We start from the raw sequence: 20,146 nt of genomic DNA on the forward strand, positions 1-20,146 counted from the left end.
TGAAGTTTCCGGGCTGCACGGGGGTGCGGGAAAGCGCCTCTGGGTTTATCAGGGTTCATCGGACTGTCTAACAGCAGGCGCCGGGCTGCCAGCATCGCCCGGACTCGAATTTCAACCCGTTTTCTCTGCTTAACACCTCCCGGCCCCCCTCTCCGCCCGCACATAATAAGCTCCTTTCTTCGCCAGCAAGCGGGGCAGCGACAGCCGCCCGGGACCCACCATGTGGGGACAGGAATTGACTCTACTTAACTTGCGGGATTTTCTTTCTTCCTTTCGAACCAGTGCATTCAGCTGTAATCCTAGCAGGCTCCGGCCCAAGAGGGGCGCCAAGGCGTTTGCCTGGGGAGGAACCAACCCAAGCCAGCTGGAGGCAGTGACTCAGGCCCTGCTTTGCACTCACTGTGTGGTCACCCGCAGGTCACCGGGTGTGAAGCCCCACCGTGACCCTGTAAGCAAGAAAGAATAGGCTCTCCTTGCCCTGACCTCACAGAGAGGTCTTGGGAACTGCCTTGGTCTGAATGTTGAAGTGCAGGCGTGGGTATTGAAGAGCTGTAGGGGAGAGAAGACCAAAAGCAAAACAATCAAGCCTGGTGCCTAGAATTACATACACTCTGTTTACTGAAAGGACCCAGCAATTGGGAGTCAACTGGATGGTGAGATCATTCAGGGACTCTCCAGAGGGATCATTCAGGGACTCTCCAGTACAGGGGCATGGTGGGCTTAAAATGTCCCCAGAATACAGCTGCAAAGAACTTTCTGCTGAGGATGACTTTACTGAGAGATCTCATAGCTCATGGCCTTCATTTAGCTTCTGCTTCTTCTTCCTTTCTTTTCTCCTCCTCGTCTTCTCCTTTTCTTCTATGAGAAAATCCCGCGATTTCATTTTTCATCACCTGATCCAAGTGCACTGGGCAGAAAGGCATTAAGCATCATCTGGTGATCTTTCAAAGTCCCTTTGAGCTGCTGCTCTCTACTGACTAGTAAAGAGCTTCTTACTCTATTGCCCTTCTCTTTTCCCTTCAAACTCCAGGACTGAGGTACCAGGAGTGGAAATAGCCAGATATGCTGGATACAAATGAGTCAACCAGACTGAAGGATTGGACCGGAAGGGTCTCCTAGCCCAGGGTTATGAAAGGAAGGAGGAGGGGAGGGACAGAGAGCCCACCCACCTACACAGGAAACCAGGCTCAGGGACTTTCCAGCAGATCCTTGGGAACTGGCTATCTTTCCTAAATGTGGGTTTCCACTTTGACTTTGCATCATTCATCAGAGTGAGCTTTGGTGGGCAAGGGCATTCAAGGACATTGGGCAATGACACAGGAAACTTTTTTTTTTCCAAGTATTTTACCTTTGATTGTGGTACTCTTTGCCACACCCTCCCTGTTTCCCCTCCCTCCAGTTATTAGGAACTATGCTCTCATTTGCCTGGGGCCCCCATCTCAAGTTCATGTTCTCCTCCTTCCTTTCTTACTCCCTGCAGAACTCCTGGGACTTGCTGACTAGGCATCTCCCCATCGATGCAGTTGGAGTCTGACAGAAAAAGGAAGTTCTCGCTGCTTCCACCTTAGCAGGATGCTCTTTGCCAGCCCATCCTGGCTCATTAATCACGTGTTCCCAAGAAGACAAGTGACATTTAAGAGCCCCTCAATATGCATATGAGTTTTCTTTCTACTTCTAGGTATCTAACTCCCAGTCTGGCTCTCCACAGCCGGGCTCAACTCCCCACATCCTTCCAACAGTGATTTGATTCAGAAGGTTTCTAATTGCAAAGGAAGCTTGGAATCATGTCCATAAATCAGAACTCCCTGTCCACTGCCACCCTGGCCAGTAGCAATGGCAGCAGGACAATTCTGTACAATGGACACTGCTTTTAGATGGAAAAATACAATATGATTTTGAAATCACTCCCATTGGGAGGCATAAGCAAGACCCCTGCCATCTTTCTTATCTTCTCAGGCCTGTGATGCATTTGCTGGATACAGGTGGTCCCTGATCTCATGGCCCAGCAGCTCATGGAATCACAGTAGAAGCTGCTTTGTGTGTCCATAGCATCCCAGAATCCTAAAAGGAGGAAGAGCATTGCAGCCAGGCAGCCCGACCCCCAAGATTGACTCTGTGGCAAGAGCGGGTGATAACATTTCCCCAAAATTTTACTTCTAAACTATTTATTTCCCTCTTACTTATAGTGTTTTATGAAGAATAAATCAGTTGTTACATAAAATGCTTCCAGACATCTTCTTCCCCCTCTGAACCTGACCAGTCCTGTAAGATCTAAATCAAATGCCAGCTCTTCTTTTATACCAGGTTGAAAACAATCTTTACCTTTTAAACCCCTATAGAACCCTCTTTTTAGCCCCTTGTTTTCTCTGAATGTCTGTAAGATAGACTGCTGTCTATTTTTTTTTTGTACTAATTACATAAAACATTATCTCCAGGGCTGCAGGGGAGGGATGCTATAGCCCTATACATATTTGGTGCTCACTAAACATTATTCTTAAATGAAAGAATAAGTACATGCATATATTTTGAAGCATTTCCTCTCTCTGATGGGCAAATTTCATGAACAATTTAGAAAACTGTCATTCAATAAAAGTACAAAGTTTATCCTATGTTTTCTTCATTACATGTTCTCCAAGTATTCTACTTTAGTTTTCCAGGCACGCACATGAAGAGATTGAAAGGATAAGTAGTTACCTACAAGTTCTAGACCTTTCAGTTTCTAGAATATTCCTGGGCACGACCCTTCTTCACAATCAAATACACTTCACTTTTGAACTGACTCACTGTTTTGCCCTCCAGTGGAAGGCTAGTTTCCTCTGTAACTTTCCATATGGCCTTTGGAATAGAAACTGGACTTGAGCACTGTGTGATCTTTTTTTTTAACATTTATAGAACTCATGATAACTTCATGGCTGAAAGATCATAGAAAAGTAAGGCAAAATTCCAGGTGGAAATTTAACAGGACAAATGTATATTTGTGTAGCATTCAGACCATCATTCACACTCAAGTATCTGGAGTATTGTATTTTATACATGGCTCTTATGTATTTCAAGTAAAATTTATTTTTAAAAGCATACTAAAATGTATTTACAACAAATTTTACACTCATAGTTCAATGAAGTCATGTAATGGGCATGTCAATAAACTTCACACATGTGATTTTCAACTTATATAACCAGAAATTCCCAGTGAGCCATCAGAATATTGGATCTTTTCTTGCACAAACACAGCTGTTGTTTTGAGAAAATAATATGATTAACCAAGAAATTTCAGGAAGAATGCTGTGTCAATAAAAATTAATTTGGCGTTTGCTTCCTTTCTACATTCTGTGATCTCTGTGAAATTCACCTAGCACATATATTTTAACCTTTATTTGCAACATCAAAAATAGCAAAGATGAAATTATTAAAATCAATAAAAATCATGCCTTTAAAAAAATAGCTAAGATGGGGCTGGAATTTTTCCTTCCTTTTCTTCTAGGTCTTCAATCCCCAAATACCCACCCATATGATGAATGTAGACACTTTGAAGATGAAATTTAGTTTAGCTGCAGAATAACTAAAGGGAAGGGAAGTCAGAAGAGAAGTTCACACTGCAGATTTATATTTGGGAGCCGTCTATGTATGCAGAGCCACCTATGGGAACAGTGAAGTGCATGAGGTCACTCAAAGAGAGAGTGTAGGGGGCTGTGTTAGTCCGCTTCTCATTCCTGCGACCAATATAACTGACAAAGAACAGCTCAGAGGAGGAAAAATTTATTTTGGCTCATGATCAGTGGGCTCCATTGCTCTGGGCCTGAGGTGAGACATATGGTGGAAAGGCTTGTGGGTTGCTCAGCATTTGTTGGCCAGGAAGCAAGGGGTGGGGCGGGGAGCACTCATGGAGGTGGCTGGGGAGAAGAGAAACCTTTCTAGGGCATGACTGTAGTGACCTATTTCCTGCAAATAGGTCCCACCTCCCAGTAGTCCATTCAGTTCTGAATGGATCAGTCTGAAGCGCACTGAAGAGGTCACAGCCCTCACTGTCCAATCGCTGCCTAAGCCCCACCTCTGAACTTCTGCACTGGGGCTCATGCTTTCCACAAGAGACTCTGGAGGACAATCCAGATCCAGGGACCATGGAAGAACCTCAGGGTAAGTCCACAGGTTGGTAGGAGGAAAGAAATTCATCAAATGAGGCTAGAAAAGATTTACATAAAAGAAGCAAAAGGATCCAGCATTTCAAAAAAAGGGGAAGAGGCCACCAGAGTCATGCTGAAGGTGCTGATGTTGGCATTGGAAGCGGGAAATGGTAACAGGATGTCTAAGGTACAGTTCCTGCACACAGTGACAACAGACGCTGAATCTGAGATTGAAGCAATGGACTAGGAGGTAAGAAAAAAGTGGTGTCAAGTACCATCCACCAGAGCAAAGTTGACCCAGAAATGTGAAACAAGATGGAAGCTGCAAGGGAGCCCAATCAAGGGACAATTGTTTCAGGGTAGAATGAAACTAATTTGGAATGGTGCAGGTTGAGCATCCTTGATCACAAAATCCAAAACCTGAAATGCTCCAAAATCAGAAACTTCTCGAATGCTGACATGATGATAAAGTCTATGCCAATAAGCAGAAATCCAAAACAACTCAGAAATCGGAAACCCTTCTGGTCCCAAGCATTTTGGAGAAGGATAGTCCATTTGCAATTTGAAATTGGGAGAGAGGGACCTGGTGGGGAACAAGAGTCTGGAGAGAATGGCTGAGGCAACCACCTAGAGGAAGTGAGAAGGGAAGGGACCCAGAACACAGGAGGGTGGTCACCCCTAGAATGAAGGGAGCTACCAAGATGAGAAAACCATGGGAAGAGAGAAGCCCTTTGATAAGGGAGAGTAAATGAGGGGGTGCTAGGTCCTTCCTCAGTTTTCTCGTCAGCCTTGGAGGCAGAGGTGCTATGGAAAGCTGCAGGGTCTTGTAACAGCCAAAGCTGGAAATAAGAAGGGCCACTAAGGTCAATATACTTACAGAAAAACCGATGCCAGCAGGAGCCCTGTTGACTACGTGGACCCATGGTAGAGTTCTGGGACCTTCCCTAGGTGCTTTCTGCATTCCAGGAGTGGGAGTAAAGGAAACGGATGATGTGGACATGGTTGGAGACCCATGCATGGGGACAGGGTCCAGGGAGTAAGAAATCTAGGATTCCACCAAGCATTTTCTCTAGTGTGAGTTCTCAGAAGATCAACAGTGCTCTATTTGCACCTGAATGCATGCAGTGAGAAACTTGCTTCCATTTGGAAGGTGCTCCCAGTTGCCTACCATTATAGAAAACAAGTCCTATGGGGTTGCTTTTTTAATATACTCCCCTTCCTGACAGCTTAGCTCAAAGCTCTGTCCCTGGAATAGTTTCCTGACCTCCCTCTTACCTTCAGAGTTGTCCCTCTACTATGCTCAGATAACAGCTCTCTGAAAAGTTCTCCTGCAGTATTCATTACACCTTTGCACTCTTTCTCCGTTCTCTGATCTCTGTGATCCCTAGGCCTGGTACACTGGAACTGCAAATTCTCTGGGGATACTGAATGAATACTTTCCTAACTTATCTTGTGGCGGTTCAGGAAGGTTTTTTTCATCTGAAGACAAAAGATGAAGATCAGAGGATCTCAGAAGTCATCTCCTCTGTAACTAAAAGAAGCTAAAGAAGCTAAAGCCCAAACAGGTTGACTTGAAGTCCTTGACAATCGATTGTTTGCTTGTTTTCTATTTGATGCAGTCTTCAGTGTTGTCTCCCTTGTGTCTCAGGGTTGTTTTGGCTTAAGTCAGGTACTGTTTTATTCAGAATTCAACATAGCTCAAACAGAATCTAATCAAGATGTGACAGGAGTGCTTAGAACTGGAGGTAAGATTAAGAAAAAGCTAAAAATGGTACCTAGGTTGGCAAAGTCCAAGCCAAATGGAAGAGCATCAACTGAGATGGTGGGCAAATGGTGCACAAATGAGAGAAGGTGATAGAGAGGGGTGCTGGTGTCCCCACACAGTAGTGCACTGGGGGCGGGGAGTAGGTTGGTTAAGATACCCCTAAATCACAGTTTTAAAAGAGCACAGGAATGGCCACCATAAATTTGCTGTGTCTTTCTGTACAATAACATGTTACTTTAACATTGTTCTTTCAATGTCACTATTCCATTCTCATATCATTTTACATACAGTCATTCATTGCTTAATGAGAGGGTTACATTCTGAGAAATGTGCCACAGGCTACTCTGTCACTGTGAGAACATCATGAAGTACAGTCAAACAAGCCTAGATGGCATATTATTATGCACCTACTTGTGGTATATCCCATGCTCCTGGGCTACCGGCCTGAACAGCATGTTACCACTGAATGCTGTAAGCAAACAAAATGCAAAGTATTTATGCATATAAACACATCTAAAAGGTACAGCAAAAATATTAGACAGCAGAAAATTCTCAGCTCCATTAAAGTGGTCTTATGGGACCACTGTCCTAACATGTCATCCACTGTTGACCAAAACATCATTGTGTAGCTCATGACTACAATTCAGAAAGACCTACATACAAGCAGCACTGTTAGGATCATTGCTTTATTCTCCCTAGTCCTGATCCTATTTTCCCTCAAAAACAAAAAACAAACAAACAAACAAACAAACCTCATTACTTATTTTTAGATCTCATTTTTTTTTACAAATTTTTGTTTAAGAAAAAATGTTTCTTGAAATGTGAACTCTCTTGTGCCCTCCTTATAATTGAAAATGGGTTGTTAAAATAAATATTTAAAATTGTATTTCTAAGTATTTGCTCAGTCGTGTTATTTTATTTGCTGTTTATTTTAGCTAGATGGTGTTCTTATGGTTCTAAGAGTCTTTCAAATTTTAATAATAGCATTGTTTGCGTGCATTCTGGGTAGTTCAGAGAAAGGAAAAAGAATGCATAATGATTGAGTGTCTTCCTCGGCCTAGGCTGCTATAACAAGATCACCATGGACTGTGTGGCTTCAACAGAAGCATCTATTTCTCAATAAATGCTTGAGGCTGGGAAGGCAGAGATCAAGGTGTCAGTAGATTTGGTGTCTGGTGATGGTTAGCTTCCTGGTCTACAAACATTCTATTCTTACATGGCAGAGGCAAGAGAGATGATCTCTCTTGTCTCTTCTTAGAAGGGCTTTAATCCCATCCATGAGGGCTCTGTCCTCAGGACCTAATCACTTCTGAAAGAGCCCACCTCCAAGCACTATCACATTGAGAACTTCGGCTTTAACATACAAATTTTGGAAGAACACAGGAATTTGTTCCACAGCATTCAGTTAGGCCAAAAGATAGAGAATCCTGTTCCTAATCCACCTACAAAGAAGACAGGATTCAAGTAAATATTTAATGTTCCTCCTGATATGGGACCAAAGAGGAGTTCTCCCCAAGTCCCCTGCATCCTCTCTCACAGCTGGCCAGCTCAGATGGAGTGTGGTGCTGGTCTGTCCTCCCAAACACCTCACCCTCTAGCCTGCAGGGGAAGATCATACCCAACTCCGACAGAGGAAGATAAGGCACCAGACCTGGCAGACAGGGAATGCTCAGCTCATTTTATTTGGGGGATATGAAACTTTAAATTAGTAGACCCCTAAAGATGACCCATTCAGAGGCCTCTGTCAGAGGAGGGAGGAGGTTGGAACCCAAAGATGTGGATTTGCTCAAGATCCATTATGACTCATTAACATGAGCTATTACGATAACAGTGAGATTTATCTCCTCTAACTTCAACATTTTTTTCTCAGTTCCATTCAATTACTCATTTAATAACCTTCCAATTAAAAAAAAAACAGAAGGAAAATAAATGATTGACCAGATGGTGAAAAAATGTCAAAGCTAACAAAATGGACTGAGGCAGTTCAGCCTCCCCCTGCTCTAAGCCTTTTAGAAAAATCACTCAACTATACCCTGCCTTAGTTTCTCTGACAAGAGAATTCCTCTTTTCCTCTGCATTTGCTTTAAAGAGCTTGTCATTTATAATACATGTGGCTAATTAAAAAAAAAGCACATTTTCCAAACAAATTAAAAAGTCCTACATATTATACTGGTGTGGGGTTTTGTACTCACAGATATGAATTTCCAGCTCCAACAGAAAATTCAATGATAAATACCTTCTGCAAATAAAGAATGATCTACAACTAAAGAAGAGAAACAGGACTGGTGTTTGTCTAAAGTAAAAACATAATTTTAAAAGCTCCTCTTTGATATAGTAATTTTTTTGTTGTCTGAGCTGGACAGTAACTGCTGAGTTTCTCATTGGAATATGTTTCTCTGCTGTAGTAGTGACCAGGCTTGCCTAATGAGATCCTCCTCTCTCCAGTGTGAGGCCAACACCTGGAACAACAGACCATCGCTCCACGTGCAGCACAGGGGTCTGGGCCTCTTGGCACCAGGACTGTCTGCTCAGCTGGGATTTATATAATGGAAGGTCCAGGGAATCTGACCAGGACGGCACTGGTCAGCCCTGGCTTGTGTCCCTCCTCTTTTTCTGAGCTTTAAAATATGGAAACATCTGTCATATGTTTTCCGTATGTGGCAGGAAAACAGACAGCTGAGTTTGGTAAGAGGGGAGCCAGATAAATAGCACAGCTGACAGGCCGTGGTCAGGTGGGTGGGTCAGTGCAGAGAGAAGGAGGCCCTGAGAGGGATAGTTCCGTCACCTGGCGCCAACTGGCTCCCAAATCCAGTCTCTGATGGGAGCATGAGGATGTCATTTCACTGCACCGATGTTTCCCACAGGAAGGTAAATACGGTAAACAATTTTCTCTGCTCGGTGGTCTCTCAGGTGCTGTGCATGCCTTCCCATTTCATGTAGAGGCTTCCCTGGCATCAGGCTGGACAGAGGAAACCCCATGTGAGCCCGCACAAGACCCTTCACTCTGTACCACATCAAAATATGCTGTTTCTCTGACCACAGTCTGTCTTTCTCTGCTGTTTGTCTCAGCTGCCCCCTGGGTCCATCTGCTTCCAACCAGTGACTCCGAGAAGACCAAGCCCAGCAGAATGAGAAGTGCTATGGAGGGGAGCACAGAGGCTCTCGGCCCATCACACCTTGTTCCCCTTGGTGATATGCCCAGGCTTTATGGAGGGCATTTGGAAGGAAATGCCTTTTTTTTCAGCCTCTCTGATTTTAACATTTTCCTTAGGGGATCAGGTTTGCCCAGGTTCTGGAACCAACACTCCCTGCTCATGCTGGTCTCCTGGTTTTTGCCCATCTAAGAAGTGGGAAGTCCATTTAGGTTTTCTGACATGTGTGCCCTTCCTGCTGCCAGCATGCAAGCTGGTTCTTCCTACACCTGGGCTGTGGGCTCCCTCTGAGCCAGCTCTACCTCACAGCCAGCGCCATGTGGGAGCCCTCCATCAGCTCCTGGATGGTGAGGTCAAAAAATGGCCCAGAAACCCTGACAGTCTGAAGAGTTCCAAGCTAACAATTCGCCTTTCAACTGACCAACTCCCCAGCACCAAGACGGGCCAATAAACACCATCCACGTGGGGTTGTCCTGTTTATCAAAAGCACTCAGCTTATTGGAATAAATTGCACCAATATTCACCAGCAAAATCAAGTGGTTTATAAAGCTCTTTAAAAGGAAAGAGATTGGTATCTGGGATGTACATGTTTCTACATTTAAAAAAATATTTTAAAATTTGTTTTTTAAAAGTTTTAAAACAACATTAATTTTTATGGGTAAGATTCCATAGCAGAGGAAAATCCTCTCCTAAAAAAGGATTTAATTATTTACAATGATCCAATGTATGTGCTGTCTGTATGGCCTGTGGCCCAGGGTCAATGGGGTTGTGGGTAGGGAAGAGATCTCTATGCATGAATATAAGGCAAAAAGCAAAGGGCCTGCACTTGGTGGTTTCTCCAGTGAAAACAGTTTCAAGCAACCTCGCATCATCAGAAAAGGTTACTGTATGGTAGGCTACAAGACGGGAGAGCCAGATGATACATGATACAAACTTTCTTGCTCTTAAATATGACCTTTCTTTCCTTGGTGCTACCATTCTCCTCCACTGAAGATGGGGGGCCAGGGGAGAGAGGAAGGAGAAAGAAACAATATTTTCTCTAGAGCTTCCTGCCCCTCGTCCAAGCAGACACCAAAGCTCCACCCTAGCAGGGGTAGGCTCTGGAGCGCAGCTCACTGTAAGAACCAGGTGTGCACAAGCAACAAGAAGAGCTACCCCCCTGCGGCCCCCAAAGTCATTTCACTTTCACGTGCTCTTATTAATTAAGGCTGCTGGTTTCAGATCCCAATGTCATCTCTGTGTCAAACGGATGAGATGCCAGGTAATCTTTATACTCCCCATCAATCAGTTTGGCGGCATTGTTCCTGGCAAACCAGCAGTCTATCTGTTCCTCCCCGTTGTAAATCTTCCTTTGTTTCCATACCACTGGGACTCGGTGCCCTTTCACCTTTAGGATGGTCTCAGAAGTCCCTCCTGCTGGCAGGAGTGGAGAATTGGTAAGATTCTTGCTGTGCCCTGCAGGCTCCTCTATGAGTTTGGCGTCCTGGTTCAGGAACTGACCTGAGAAGGCAAAAAATAAACAGATAGTAGATAGATAGATAAATAAATAAATAAATAAATAAATAAATAAATAAATAAAAGCATCGATGCATGCTGAATGAAGACAACAGGTGCAATAGGTCTAAGTCAATGAGATGGGGGCAGGTTAACAGGACTACCAGTCCCTAGGTGGACTGCATTCACACCTGGTCCATAAAATGAAGAATAAAGAGCTAAGCTGCTACTTGTAGTGATGTGACACTTCTGGAAGCTGCCTGGTTGCTAACATTGAAACGTTGTCAACCTAAACAACAAATGGGGACAAACACTCTCTGGTTGAATGGTGAGGACAAGAAGAGGGCTTTGGGCAAAGGGTAAGGTCTTCCCTCTTCCTTCCCTGTTATAGGTCCCCATTTGAACAAGAGGTGGCAAGTGCACCTGGGTGGGTATGGAAAGTAGTCAGCTCACTCCTGACACTTGTCCTCAGAATTCTCCAGGTCAGGTGAGGGTACTGCTGAGGCCAACGGGACCCAGATCTGCATCTGTGAGACGGGGAGTATGTTTGGCAGCCAGGCACGGCAAAATGCGTCCAACTCAAGTGCCAGGAAATCCTGCTTTCTAAACAGAGCCCTGGCAATGGCTCGTCCTTCATTTTTGGGCCAGGAGCCCACATGAAATTACACGTTGAAGGACGCTGGCCAGAGTGGCCTGCCCGCTGCTCACAGCAGCAGTGTGGATGACTCCTATGAAATGCAAAACTCTCTCGTGCTGGGAGGGCTGTGGGCTGCCCTTTTTCTGTGTCTCCTTGCAGAGGAACAAGGAATCAGACTGAAGATGATTACCCTCCACTGCTTTGCTCTCCCAGAGACTAGTGAGAGCTGGTTTGTAACAGCCACTCCTATTCCAGAAAGTCATCAGGAGGCCCCAAATCCATTTTTCATATACACATACTCAGCACTCCATATCTATGGATTGCACATCTTTGGATTCAATCAACTGTGGATCAAACATTCAGAAAAAAATGCATCTGTATTGAACATATAGATACTTTTTTCCTGTTATTAGTCCTTACACAATTCAGAATAGCGGCTATTCACACTGCATTGGCATTCTATGAGGTATAATAGTAATTTAGAGATGATGTAAAGCACATGAGAGGATGGGTGTAGGTTTTACACAAGTACTATGACATTTTATTTATTTATTTATTGCTGTACTGGGAATACCGTTGAACTATATCCCCAGTCCTTTTGATTTTTTTTTTTTGAGACAGTGTCTTACAGAGCTGCCCAGGCTGACCTTGAACTTTCGATCTTCCCTGCCTTAGCCTCCTGAGTGGCTGTGATTACAGGTGTGTGCCACTAGGCCATTTGAGGGACTTGAGCATCCTCAGATTTTGGTATCTCAGGGAATCATGGAACCAGACCCTGGTGGATGCCAAGGAATAGCCCTGTACATAAGGACCACATTTCCTATTGGATTTCCCAATCAAGCTGAAGAGATCGGCAGTATGGGCTTCTCTTTGAGAATCTAATTCCATGCTCCAAGCCCAGCATGAAGATGAGCAGCTGCCTACCTAAGAGGCCGTGGCAGTTGCTGGAAAGGCCCCTGCTGTTGGAGATGTAGAAGCCCAGGTGGTTTCTCTGGAAGGGCGCTGGGTTTTTATAGAGGTGAATGAGGATGACAAAAGCAATGGTGCCCTGGATAGTGACAGTGACGTTGGCGTTGGCAGACACAGACACCTCCAGCCCCCGGCTCCCCACCACCACACTCTGGTTGCAGAGGAGGACCAGCCTGTCGCTGCCATCCAGGATGACCCTGCTGGGTGTGATCTCCAGGTATGATCTCTCCGGCTTGTTGATGAGGATGGTGATGGTGCGGAAGTAGGTGCGCTGCTTCTTGTGACCACTAGGTGGGGCGGGGGCCCCGATTAACTCTCCATTCACTGTCACACCTTGAAGCCCAGGGGAAGAGAACAATGGTTAGAAACACAATCCCCAACCCCTAAAGGCCTCTGGTCAGAATTTCCTTCCTCCTTCCTGTTCTTTGTTTCTGTAGCAGGAATGACTCACTCATAGAAGCAGCTCAGTGATGGCTGAATGAGTGAATGGGTGCGGGATCACTGGTAGCCATGGGTGAGCTTTCTGCCTCATGTCTGACCAGCATCTTGGAACAAGGGAAGAAGGCTGAGGCTGGGATCAAGATCACGGAAGGGGACTGAATGGCTCCTTCCAGCCTGGGTATAGAACAGAAAGATTTGGTGGTCCTGATAAATATTTTGTATCTACCAGTAGCCATAGATCCTAATTCCGAGACCATTGATGCTAGAATGTTTTTCAGTCCAAAAACTCAAGTTCGTCCATGTCCGAGGTGTTCATCCTTAAATAAGTCATTGGAAAAAGTTAGGCCTCAATTCCTTCATCATGTAAAATGGAGAAGATATAAACACAAACTAAATTTTTGCAAGGATTGCAAAAGGAAGTGTATGTATAAGCTGTCAACTGCCACCAAATATAACACCTGTTTTGTTTTTTTTTTTTTCCTGTGCCACTAAGAACATAAGTGTTTCTGGACTTGAGTAAGGCTGGCAGCCAGCTCCCAGGGCTCCGTGCTGTCAGGCTGAATAAAAGACACACGCAAGTGCACAGGAGATGCTTGCAGTGAATTAAATGATGTGTGCTATGTGAGCTTTGCCCTCATGCCAAGAGGCAATTTTCAATAACAAAAGACTGGTATATAATTAACTCAAGTGTTCTCTACTTTGGGATCATCTCCCCAGTAAATCTTGACTGTAACTTCTTAGGTATTCAAGGAGAAAAGTGTCTTTCCTGGGACAAAGAATGTGTGTGTGTGTGTGTGGGGGTGAGGATTGGAGAGATAGAATCCCTGCCTGAGCACAGCCATGCTCCAAGCACTTCCAGGCTGAGTTCCCGTCTTGGGCAGAACACGGAAACCATGGAATAGCTCCAAAGAGAGGGGATACTTCCAGGAAGGGCTGCAGTTAGGTCCCTATCTTATTCCTGCACCCTTTTAGATGAGAAACATTAGAAATATAGCTCTAAGACTGGAAAGACCCACAGAAAGAACAATGTGATAGAGGAGACCCAGGGTTAAACTTTCCTTAATCTCAACATTCCTACCACCTGGGACCTATGTAGACTGACCTTCCACAACTCTTATTGTCTCAGCACTTACAAATACCAGACAGGTCCACTCCCAAGCTTGTCCTCACAAAGCCATGCTGTGTGGCTGACCACATGTTGTTCCCCAAGCATCGATAACAGCACTGAACTCCAAAAGTTTTTTCTGTGCCAACCTCTTTTACCCAGTCCTTCTCCCCACCCCATGGGGACCAGAGGTCTCTTTACATCTGTGCTCACAGCACACAGGACTGTGTGGCTAACCTCTGGGCTTCTCATCTACGTCACCACGGAACTGAGAGAGATGAGTTTGGGCCTCTGGCCTTTCCGCCATCACAGCTTCTCAATGAAAAGAAAATAATAACTTTGTGAGTTTCTTAAGCATTTATGAAGCCAACTTATGTCCATTATTTAGTTTAATCCATTTCATAACCGCCCTGTGGGACCAGCAGAGTATCACAATCTCTGTTTTACAAGGGAGACAACAGCAGTCCAAGGCCACACAACACCAAAGTCATTAGAGTGGGTCTGAATGTTCGTCTCTCTGACTCCAAGTCCAAGAACAATGTCCACTGCCCTTCACTCATCAGCAGCACCCACTGAGCCTCTACCATGTGTCCCTGACATAACTGGTCATTCATCCCAAGAACAGGGAGGGGTGCAGCCCCTCCCGGGCCCCTCCTTGCCTTGATGCCACGAGGGAGGGAGGGCAGCGCTCACCAGAGTGCGCGTGATCAGAGACGAGCCGGAGGATGTCCCCGGGTTGCCCATCGATGTTGAAGCAGACGGTGAGTTTGCTCAGGGGGAAGTCCACCACAAAATGAGGGTCACCATCCACTGCCAGGGCGGGAGAAAAAGGAGAGAGAAAGGCAGACATTTATCGGCTGTCTCCTCTCTAGTTTCTCACCAATCATTTCTTTGCTCCCCAGGACAAGCTGGAAGAACAGTTTCCTCAATTTCTAAACAAGGGAGAGAAGTGACTCTCCAAAGTCTCCCAGTGAGCCCACTCAAAGTAAATACTGACTTCAGGCCTCCTAAGTCCAAATCCAGGGCTCCTTGCACCGTCAGTTAAGTGCAGAGAGCCAGGCCTGAGAGGCAGGAGGGGTAGGACACGGAGGAGAGGTACAGTCCCCAATGTCCTGGGTGGGTTTCCCCAGGTCACTTGCTTTTCCTCTCTCTGCCCACCTGAAGAATGCAGCCTCGGGGCTGGGTTGTGGCTCAGTGGTGGAACACTTACCTCACATGTGTAAGGCACTGGGTTCGATCCTCAGCACCACATAAAAATAAATAAATAAATAAATAAATAAATAAAGATATTGTGTCTAAGAATGCAGCCTCTTCCTGTCTATGGCAAGAGTTCCTTGGCACTTCTCCCAGGAAGCCCCAGTCTGTCTCACAAACACTCCCAGTGCCAGCCGTCTGCGATCCTAGTGGACTGGTCCTGAGAAGCCAAGCCCAATTAATGGGCAGTGACAGGTGAAGCAGAGGCACTAGGTTCGGCAGTGACAGCAATGAGGGCAGAAATCACTGACTTTACTGCTCTCATAGGTCACACTGACTTTACTGCTCTCAAATTTTTGTCCAAAGATGAAGTTCAGCTGGCCCCCGTTTCTTGTCCATTTCTCCTCCTTTTCACTTCTGCCAAAGATGAAGAGCCTGTGTCTTGCTGTACAGATCAAATATTTCCCAAGAGTCTACATCAATTCCCTTCTCTCACTGGACTGGAGATGTACTTTCTGACTTACACACCAGCAGACACAGCCTGTTTTGGAACCCCCCCTCTCTGCTTTCTCGTGTACGTGTATACATGCATGAGAATGTGCCTAGATACAGTGGAGATTTGGGTCAGGAGAAATCTGGTCTTTTCAAGCTCTAAACAACTTCCTATCCTCCGTATACCTACAGAAAAACTCTGTCTGCCTCCAGCATCACTCAGAAGAGCCCTTGAGAGAATCTGGCTACTCTCACTGTGAAGTGCCTCACGTCCCCTGTGAATGGCAACATATAAAGAAATACAAGGTATCTGTCTTCAGATGGTGGGTGGAGGGGAACGACACCCAGGGGAAACAAAAGTTCTCTCCCACATTTTTGGCACTCTCTGACAGTACTTTGAGACTTTCTGTACACACTACGACATCCACTTCTATTTAAATCATCCAAATCCCTTTACAAGGAAAGTTTCTGCTTGTTCCAATAAAGAGGAGTCCAAAAGTGATCACTGCAGGCAGCATCCAAGAGGAAGGTTTTCTTGCATTCCACAAAGCACACGTGTTCAAGGAATTGCATTCCATCCACGGGAGACTACGCATTTCATCCCCATAGCTAATCTCAAGTACGTCCCTGGATTTAAGGACTTGCACGTACAGTACATCAGCAGAGGGATCGTGAGACTTAGAAGGGAAGACGTGTACGTTGGAAAATAAAAGCCCAACGCCCCTAATGCTGCTCTTCCATCTTTATCATAATACCAAGAAGCTGCCAAAAGGAAACTCTATGATGTTTTTAATCTGTTCTTCCTTCTGAAGTTTGGGATTACAAAACAATGACAACAAAACCCTGCTTACCTCAACAGACATTTCTAAAATACCACTTCTGCATTCATGACACCAGGGGCTGGAAACACACACACTCCAGACCCCTGAAACCAATGCCTTTTAAGCACAGAAGATGTCTCTGTTATTCGACTCTTCTTCCACCAGGGCTGTTGCCAGGCTTTCCTGGGCACTGTGTGATCTCCAACGTGTTTATGTAGTGGCTTAAAGATGGTCCTGGTTCTCAGCATGCACTCTGTGGGGCCTGAGCTAAACAAACACAGTCATGATGCCTCATTCTATGAACTGCTAACTTAAATGTGTTCCTGGTGGCCCCTGTCCAAATTTCCCTTATTCCCAACTCACTCACCAAACCACCTCCTTCTCTTTACCTGATGTTTTAGAGATTTTGATTCTTGGGTCATATGGTTTCTTGAGAGTGGGCCCTAAAAAGGAGAAGGAAGAGAACACTCTGGTTATTCATCAAAGAGGATCCTGTGAGAGGCCCTGGAGAAGCAGGCTGAGATGAGAAATATTCAGCTTTCAGATATATTTGTAACCAAGAATTAAAAAAAAAAAAAACTGTTCAAAACATCATCTATTTTAAAGGGAAAGTCTGGCTTCCAAAGAAACAAGCAAGGATGGTTGATGATGTTATTGGTTTAGCATTTAGATAGCATTTTTCTTTTCTGTGATCTCTGTTTACATAAAAGGGGGAAACAGTCTATCACACTTAAGATACAGTTCTGGGTAAAGGGAGACTAGGGGGTTATTGTTTAGGGAATACAGAGTTTCGGTTCCACCAGATGGAAAACTTTCTGAAGCTGTATTTCACAACAATGAGAATAAAACCAGCACTACTGAACTGTACCCTTAGAACAGTTAAGATGGCAAATTTTATGTTATGTAGTTTTTAGTGCAATAAAAACAAGAGAGACAGTTATATTCCAGGGTCCAGAGCTATGTGTGAAAGCTTAATTCAGAAAGCATTTTGAAACACCAAGGATTCAAAATGTACCTTAAAAAATATTCAATTAAATGATAACCTAGAAGTAAATTAATTTCTATAAATAAAACCAATATCATATGGTGTATTAGCAAAATTACACTCCTCTTTACTCATTTTTACCCCTCCTAGAAATTAAAGGTCAACAGTGTTGGGGGCATAGCTCAGTGGCAGAGCACTTGCCTAGCATGCCCAAGGCCCTGGGTTCCATCCCCATTACTTAAAAGGAAAAATAAAATTAAAGATCAAAATCTCTAAATGGGTTTTAAGTGCGCCTTCCCATTTCTGGTCCCTGGAGAGCATGACATGGGCAGAGAGAGATGGGCCAGGAAGGAGGGGGAAGGCCAGATGATTGCTTTGAGAAGTGTCAGTTTCAACAGGCACTTAAAAAAATTAAAATTAAAATATCATCAGAGCATTAAGGACAGGAAGATTGTCTTACAAAATCACTAACGCTTCAGGAAAATCTTACTCCAAAACTCTCCTTTGAACAATCAGTTGGTTATTTCCTCATCTGTGCTCCAAGTCCTTTGGGTCTTGGGTCATCTGCCTCTGATCTCTCCTGAAGCCACTGAGATTTGAGTGGTTTATGTAAGGTCTTTATTGCTCAAATAGCCATTTTTCTTGGATGTGGGACGAATCTCGTGCGTGCGAAGTGACAGCATCCTGCAGCTTGACTTTTATCAGAATGAAAACGGCCCTCGCTTCCCCAGACAGGCGCCAGTCTTTCTAACACAGCAACTGCGTGGTGTCGCCTGTCTGAAAGGGTCTGAGCTTCTTGATGAGCATCTCACACCACAACGTGCCTCATGGAGAGGACGGCTAAGATCTGCAGAACACTGGTCCCATGCCCAGGACTCTCTGTGCTTAATCCTCACAGCAACCCTCAGGGAATCTGTCACCACCTCCAATTTCCCAGTAAGGAAATGGAGGCTCAGAGGGTCTGGAACCTGCCCTGGGTCTCACAGCAGGTCAGGAGGTTGGTGGACCCTAACTTCCTGCTCTCTCTGCCACACCCAGGTGGTTCTCAGAGCTCAGAGTGTGAGGAATAAAGGAGACAGCAGTTAACCAGGGCTCATTAACTTCAGTCCCCTTTCCTAGGGGATGGCAACCTGACAGTGGCCTCATCACAACACCACACCCAACCAATGTGCCACTTTCTACCAGTGGACGTGATCTAGACTGTGACCCTCTGATTTACCACTTTTCCTTTCTCCTGCTCCCGTCTCTGCGAAGTCCCCCTTGTCCACTGATGCTGACTGGGCATGAGGCTTCTGTTGGATTTTGAGTGGCAGGTGTGTCCAGGGTGAATTCTCTCAAGATTCCCTAGCTTGGTTCTTCAAAAAACTTTCTCAAGAAAATGAAATTGATCCCACGCACACAATAATACAACTCGGATGTGTTTCAGGACATTGAAAGGCACTAAAACAGAACATAGCTGTGTGCTCATCTCGGGGCCTCCAGTACTGGCTGGCATGTGGTGGGCCCTCAACTGACGGATGATTGACTGATGGGCATTGCGTGCCTCATGCCATTTTTTCCTCATTTCTCAAGAGCCACAGTTTATAATGATACAAATATAAAAATCAAAGATACTCTTTGAAGAGTATTGCTATATGCAGGATTCTGGTTTATTAAAAGAAACTATAGAAATTAAAAAAATAAATAAACTTGCGGAGGTCCCCACAGCCTCACCAGGAGCTCAGGTTTCTGGAGCTGCCTTACCTGGCTGCAGGCCAGCTCCCCGCAGGCTCTGCATCACTGTCTCAGGGCCTGTGGCAGCAGACATGCCATGGATGTCCTCCAGCCCACCAGTGTGGAGAGTCGGCCTCTTGAGCTTCATGGACGTGAAGGGAGTGAGGAAGTGATAGTTCACGGCCAGCGCCTGGGCCTTCTGCCTCAGCTGCTCCTTCTCCTGCTCATCATTACTCTGCACCCAAGAGCTCAGCAGCTCCTTCACGGTGAGGTAGCTCCAGAGACGCTCGATGTGGCTGGGGTCTCCCTGGCCATCACCTTTGGGCCTGGGGCTTCCTGGGACATCATTCCCCACTTTCTGGGGCTCCACGGGCACCTTCGTCTTCAGCACTACGAATTTCTTACTGTTGCTGGCGGTGACCTCCACGGGCAACTGCTCCACCTTCCTGTCCGCCAGCTTCCCGGCGATGATGATCTCTGAGCCGTTGAAATAGTTGGGGAACAGAGTTTTGGTGGCATGCTCCACGATGCCAGGGGGATAGTCGATGCGGATGTCAGAAAGGAGGGGGGTCCTGATCTCATCGTAGAACCTGCAGCAATGGCAGAAGAGAAAGAATGAGGCTCCAGCCCTGGCAAGGAGTCCACACCTCACGGGTGGATCTGACTCCAGAGGTGACCAAGTCCCACACTAGAGCCAGTACAGTATGCCCCACGGGAGATCATACAGCAGGAGCTTGAGCATTTCTGGCAAGACCGCACTTGCTACCTCTCAAGGCTTCTAAGCCCCTTTACCTACTCGTTGATGATGAAGAAGACCCTCCTGAGAGTCGATCAAAATCATCCCCCTCAGGTTTCCAGCCAGAGGCCTCAGTTTTGCTTCTGGAGCAAGACAGAATTAGGGTAATCTATCCTCAACACAAAAGCCATTTAGATGCTCCAACGACTCTGCCCGGGGTTCCCCGAAGTCTTCGCTTCATACTCCCTAATCAACCACCAGATTTTTAAATTGGTGCCTATTAATTATACAGAGTAGTGAGTTTCACTGTGGCATATTTGAAGATGCATACAACGATGCAATTTGAAAAACAAGGAACATTTCACAACTTTGGGTATCATCCTGGACAGGGGCCATACTGATCTCTGGATGGTTTCGACCTTGGTAAACCTGCTGTCAAAGTGAGCAGTTCTCATGAACCACTCTTCATGGGCGACAACTTCAAGGTCCTAAGCACTCCTGATAAATTCCTGATACACCCC

The 20,146-nt window shown here is 45.4% G+C and overlaps 1 protein-coding gene and 1 non-coding gene across 3 annotated transcripts in view; both read right to left on the bottom strand.

Moving 5' to 3' along the window:
• Nucleotides 1-3,740: 3,740 nt before the first annotated feature.
• Itih5 (inter-alpha-trypsin inhibitor heavy chain 5) overlaps nucleotides 3,741-20,146 on the bottom strand; it is an 86,245-nt gene continuing 69,839 nt past the window's right edge. For both annotated transcript variants that reach the window (XM_013356396.4, XM_021723040.3), the window contains exons 10-14: nucleotides 18,920-19,479; nucleotides 16,581-16,634; nucleotides 14,378-14,494; nucleotides 12,094-12,471; nucleotides 3,741-10,538 (exon numbers count right to left, since the gene is read on the bottom strand). In XM_013356396.4, coding sequence (XP_013211850.2) covers nucleotides 10,237-10,538; nucleotides 12,094-12,471; nucleotides 14,378-14,494; nucleotides 16,581-16,634; nucleotides 18,920-19,479 — 1,411 coding nt within the window. In that variant the 3' untranslated portion in view covers nucleotides 3,741-10,236. The remainder of the gene's footprint in view (nucleotides 10,539-12,093; nucleotides 12,472-14,377; nucleotides 14,495-16,580; nucleotides 16,635-18,919; nucleotides 19,480-20,146) is intronic.
• On the bottom strand, nucleotides 19,971-20,073 carry LOC120887699 (U6 spliceosomal RNA). Its single transcript, XR_005731035.2, has one exon. It is a non-coding gene; the product is annotated as a U6 spliceosomal RNA (small nuclear RNA).

The sequence above is a fragment of the Ictidomys tridecemlineatus genome, chromosome 10 (genome assembly GCF_052094955.1).
Source record: "Ictidomys tridecemlineatus isolate mIctTri1 chromosome 10, mIctTri1.hap1, whole genome shotgun sequence".
In the NCBI taxonomy this organism is placed as follows: domain Eukaryota; kingdom Metazoa; phylum Chordata; class Mammalia; order Rodentia; family Sciuridae; genus Ictidomys; species Ictidomys tridecemlineatus.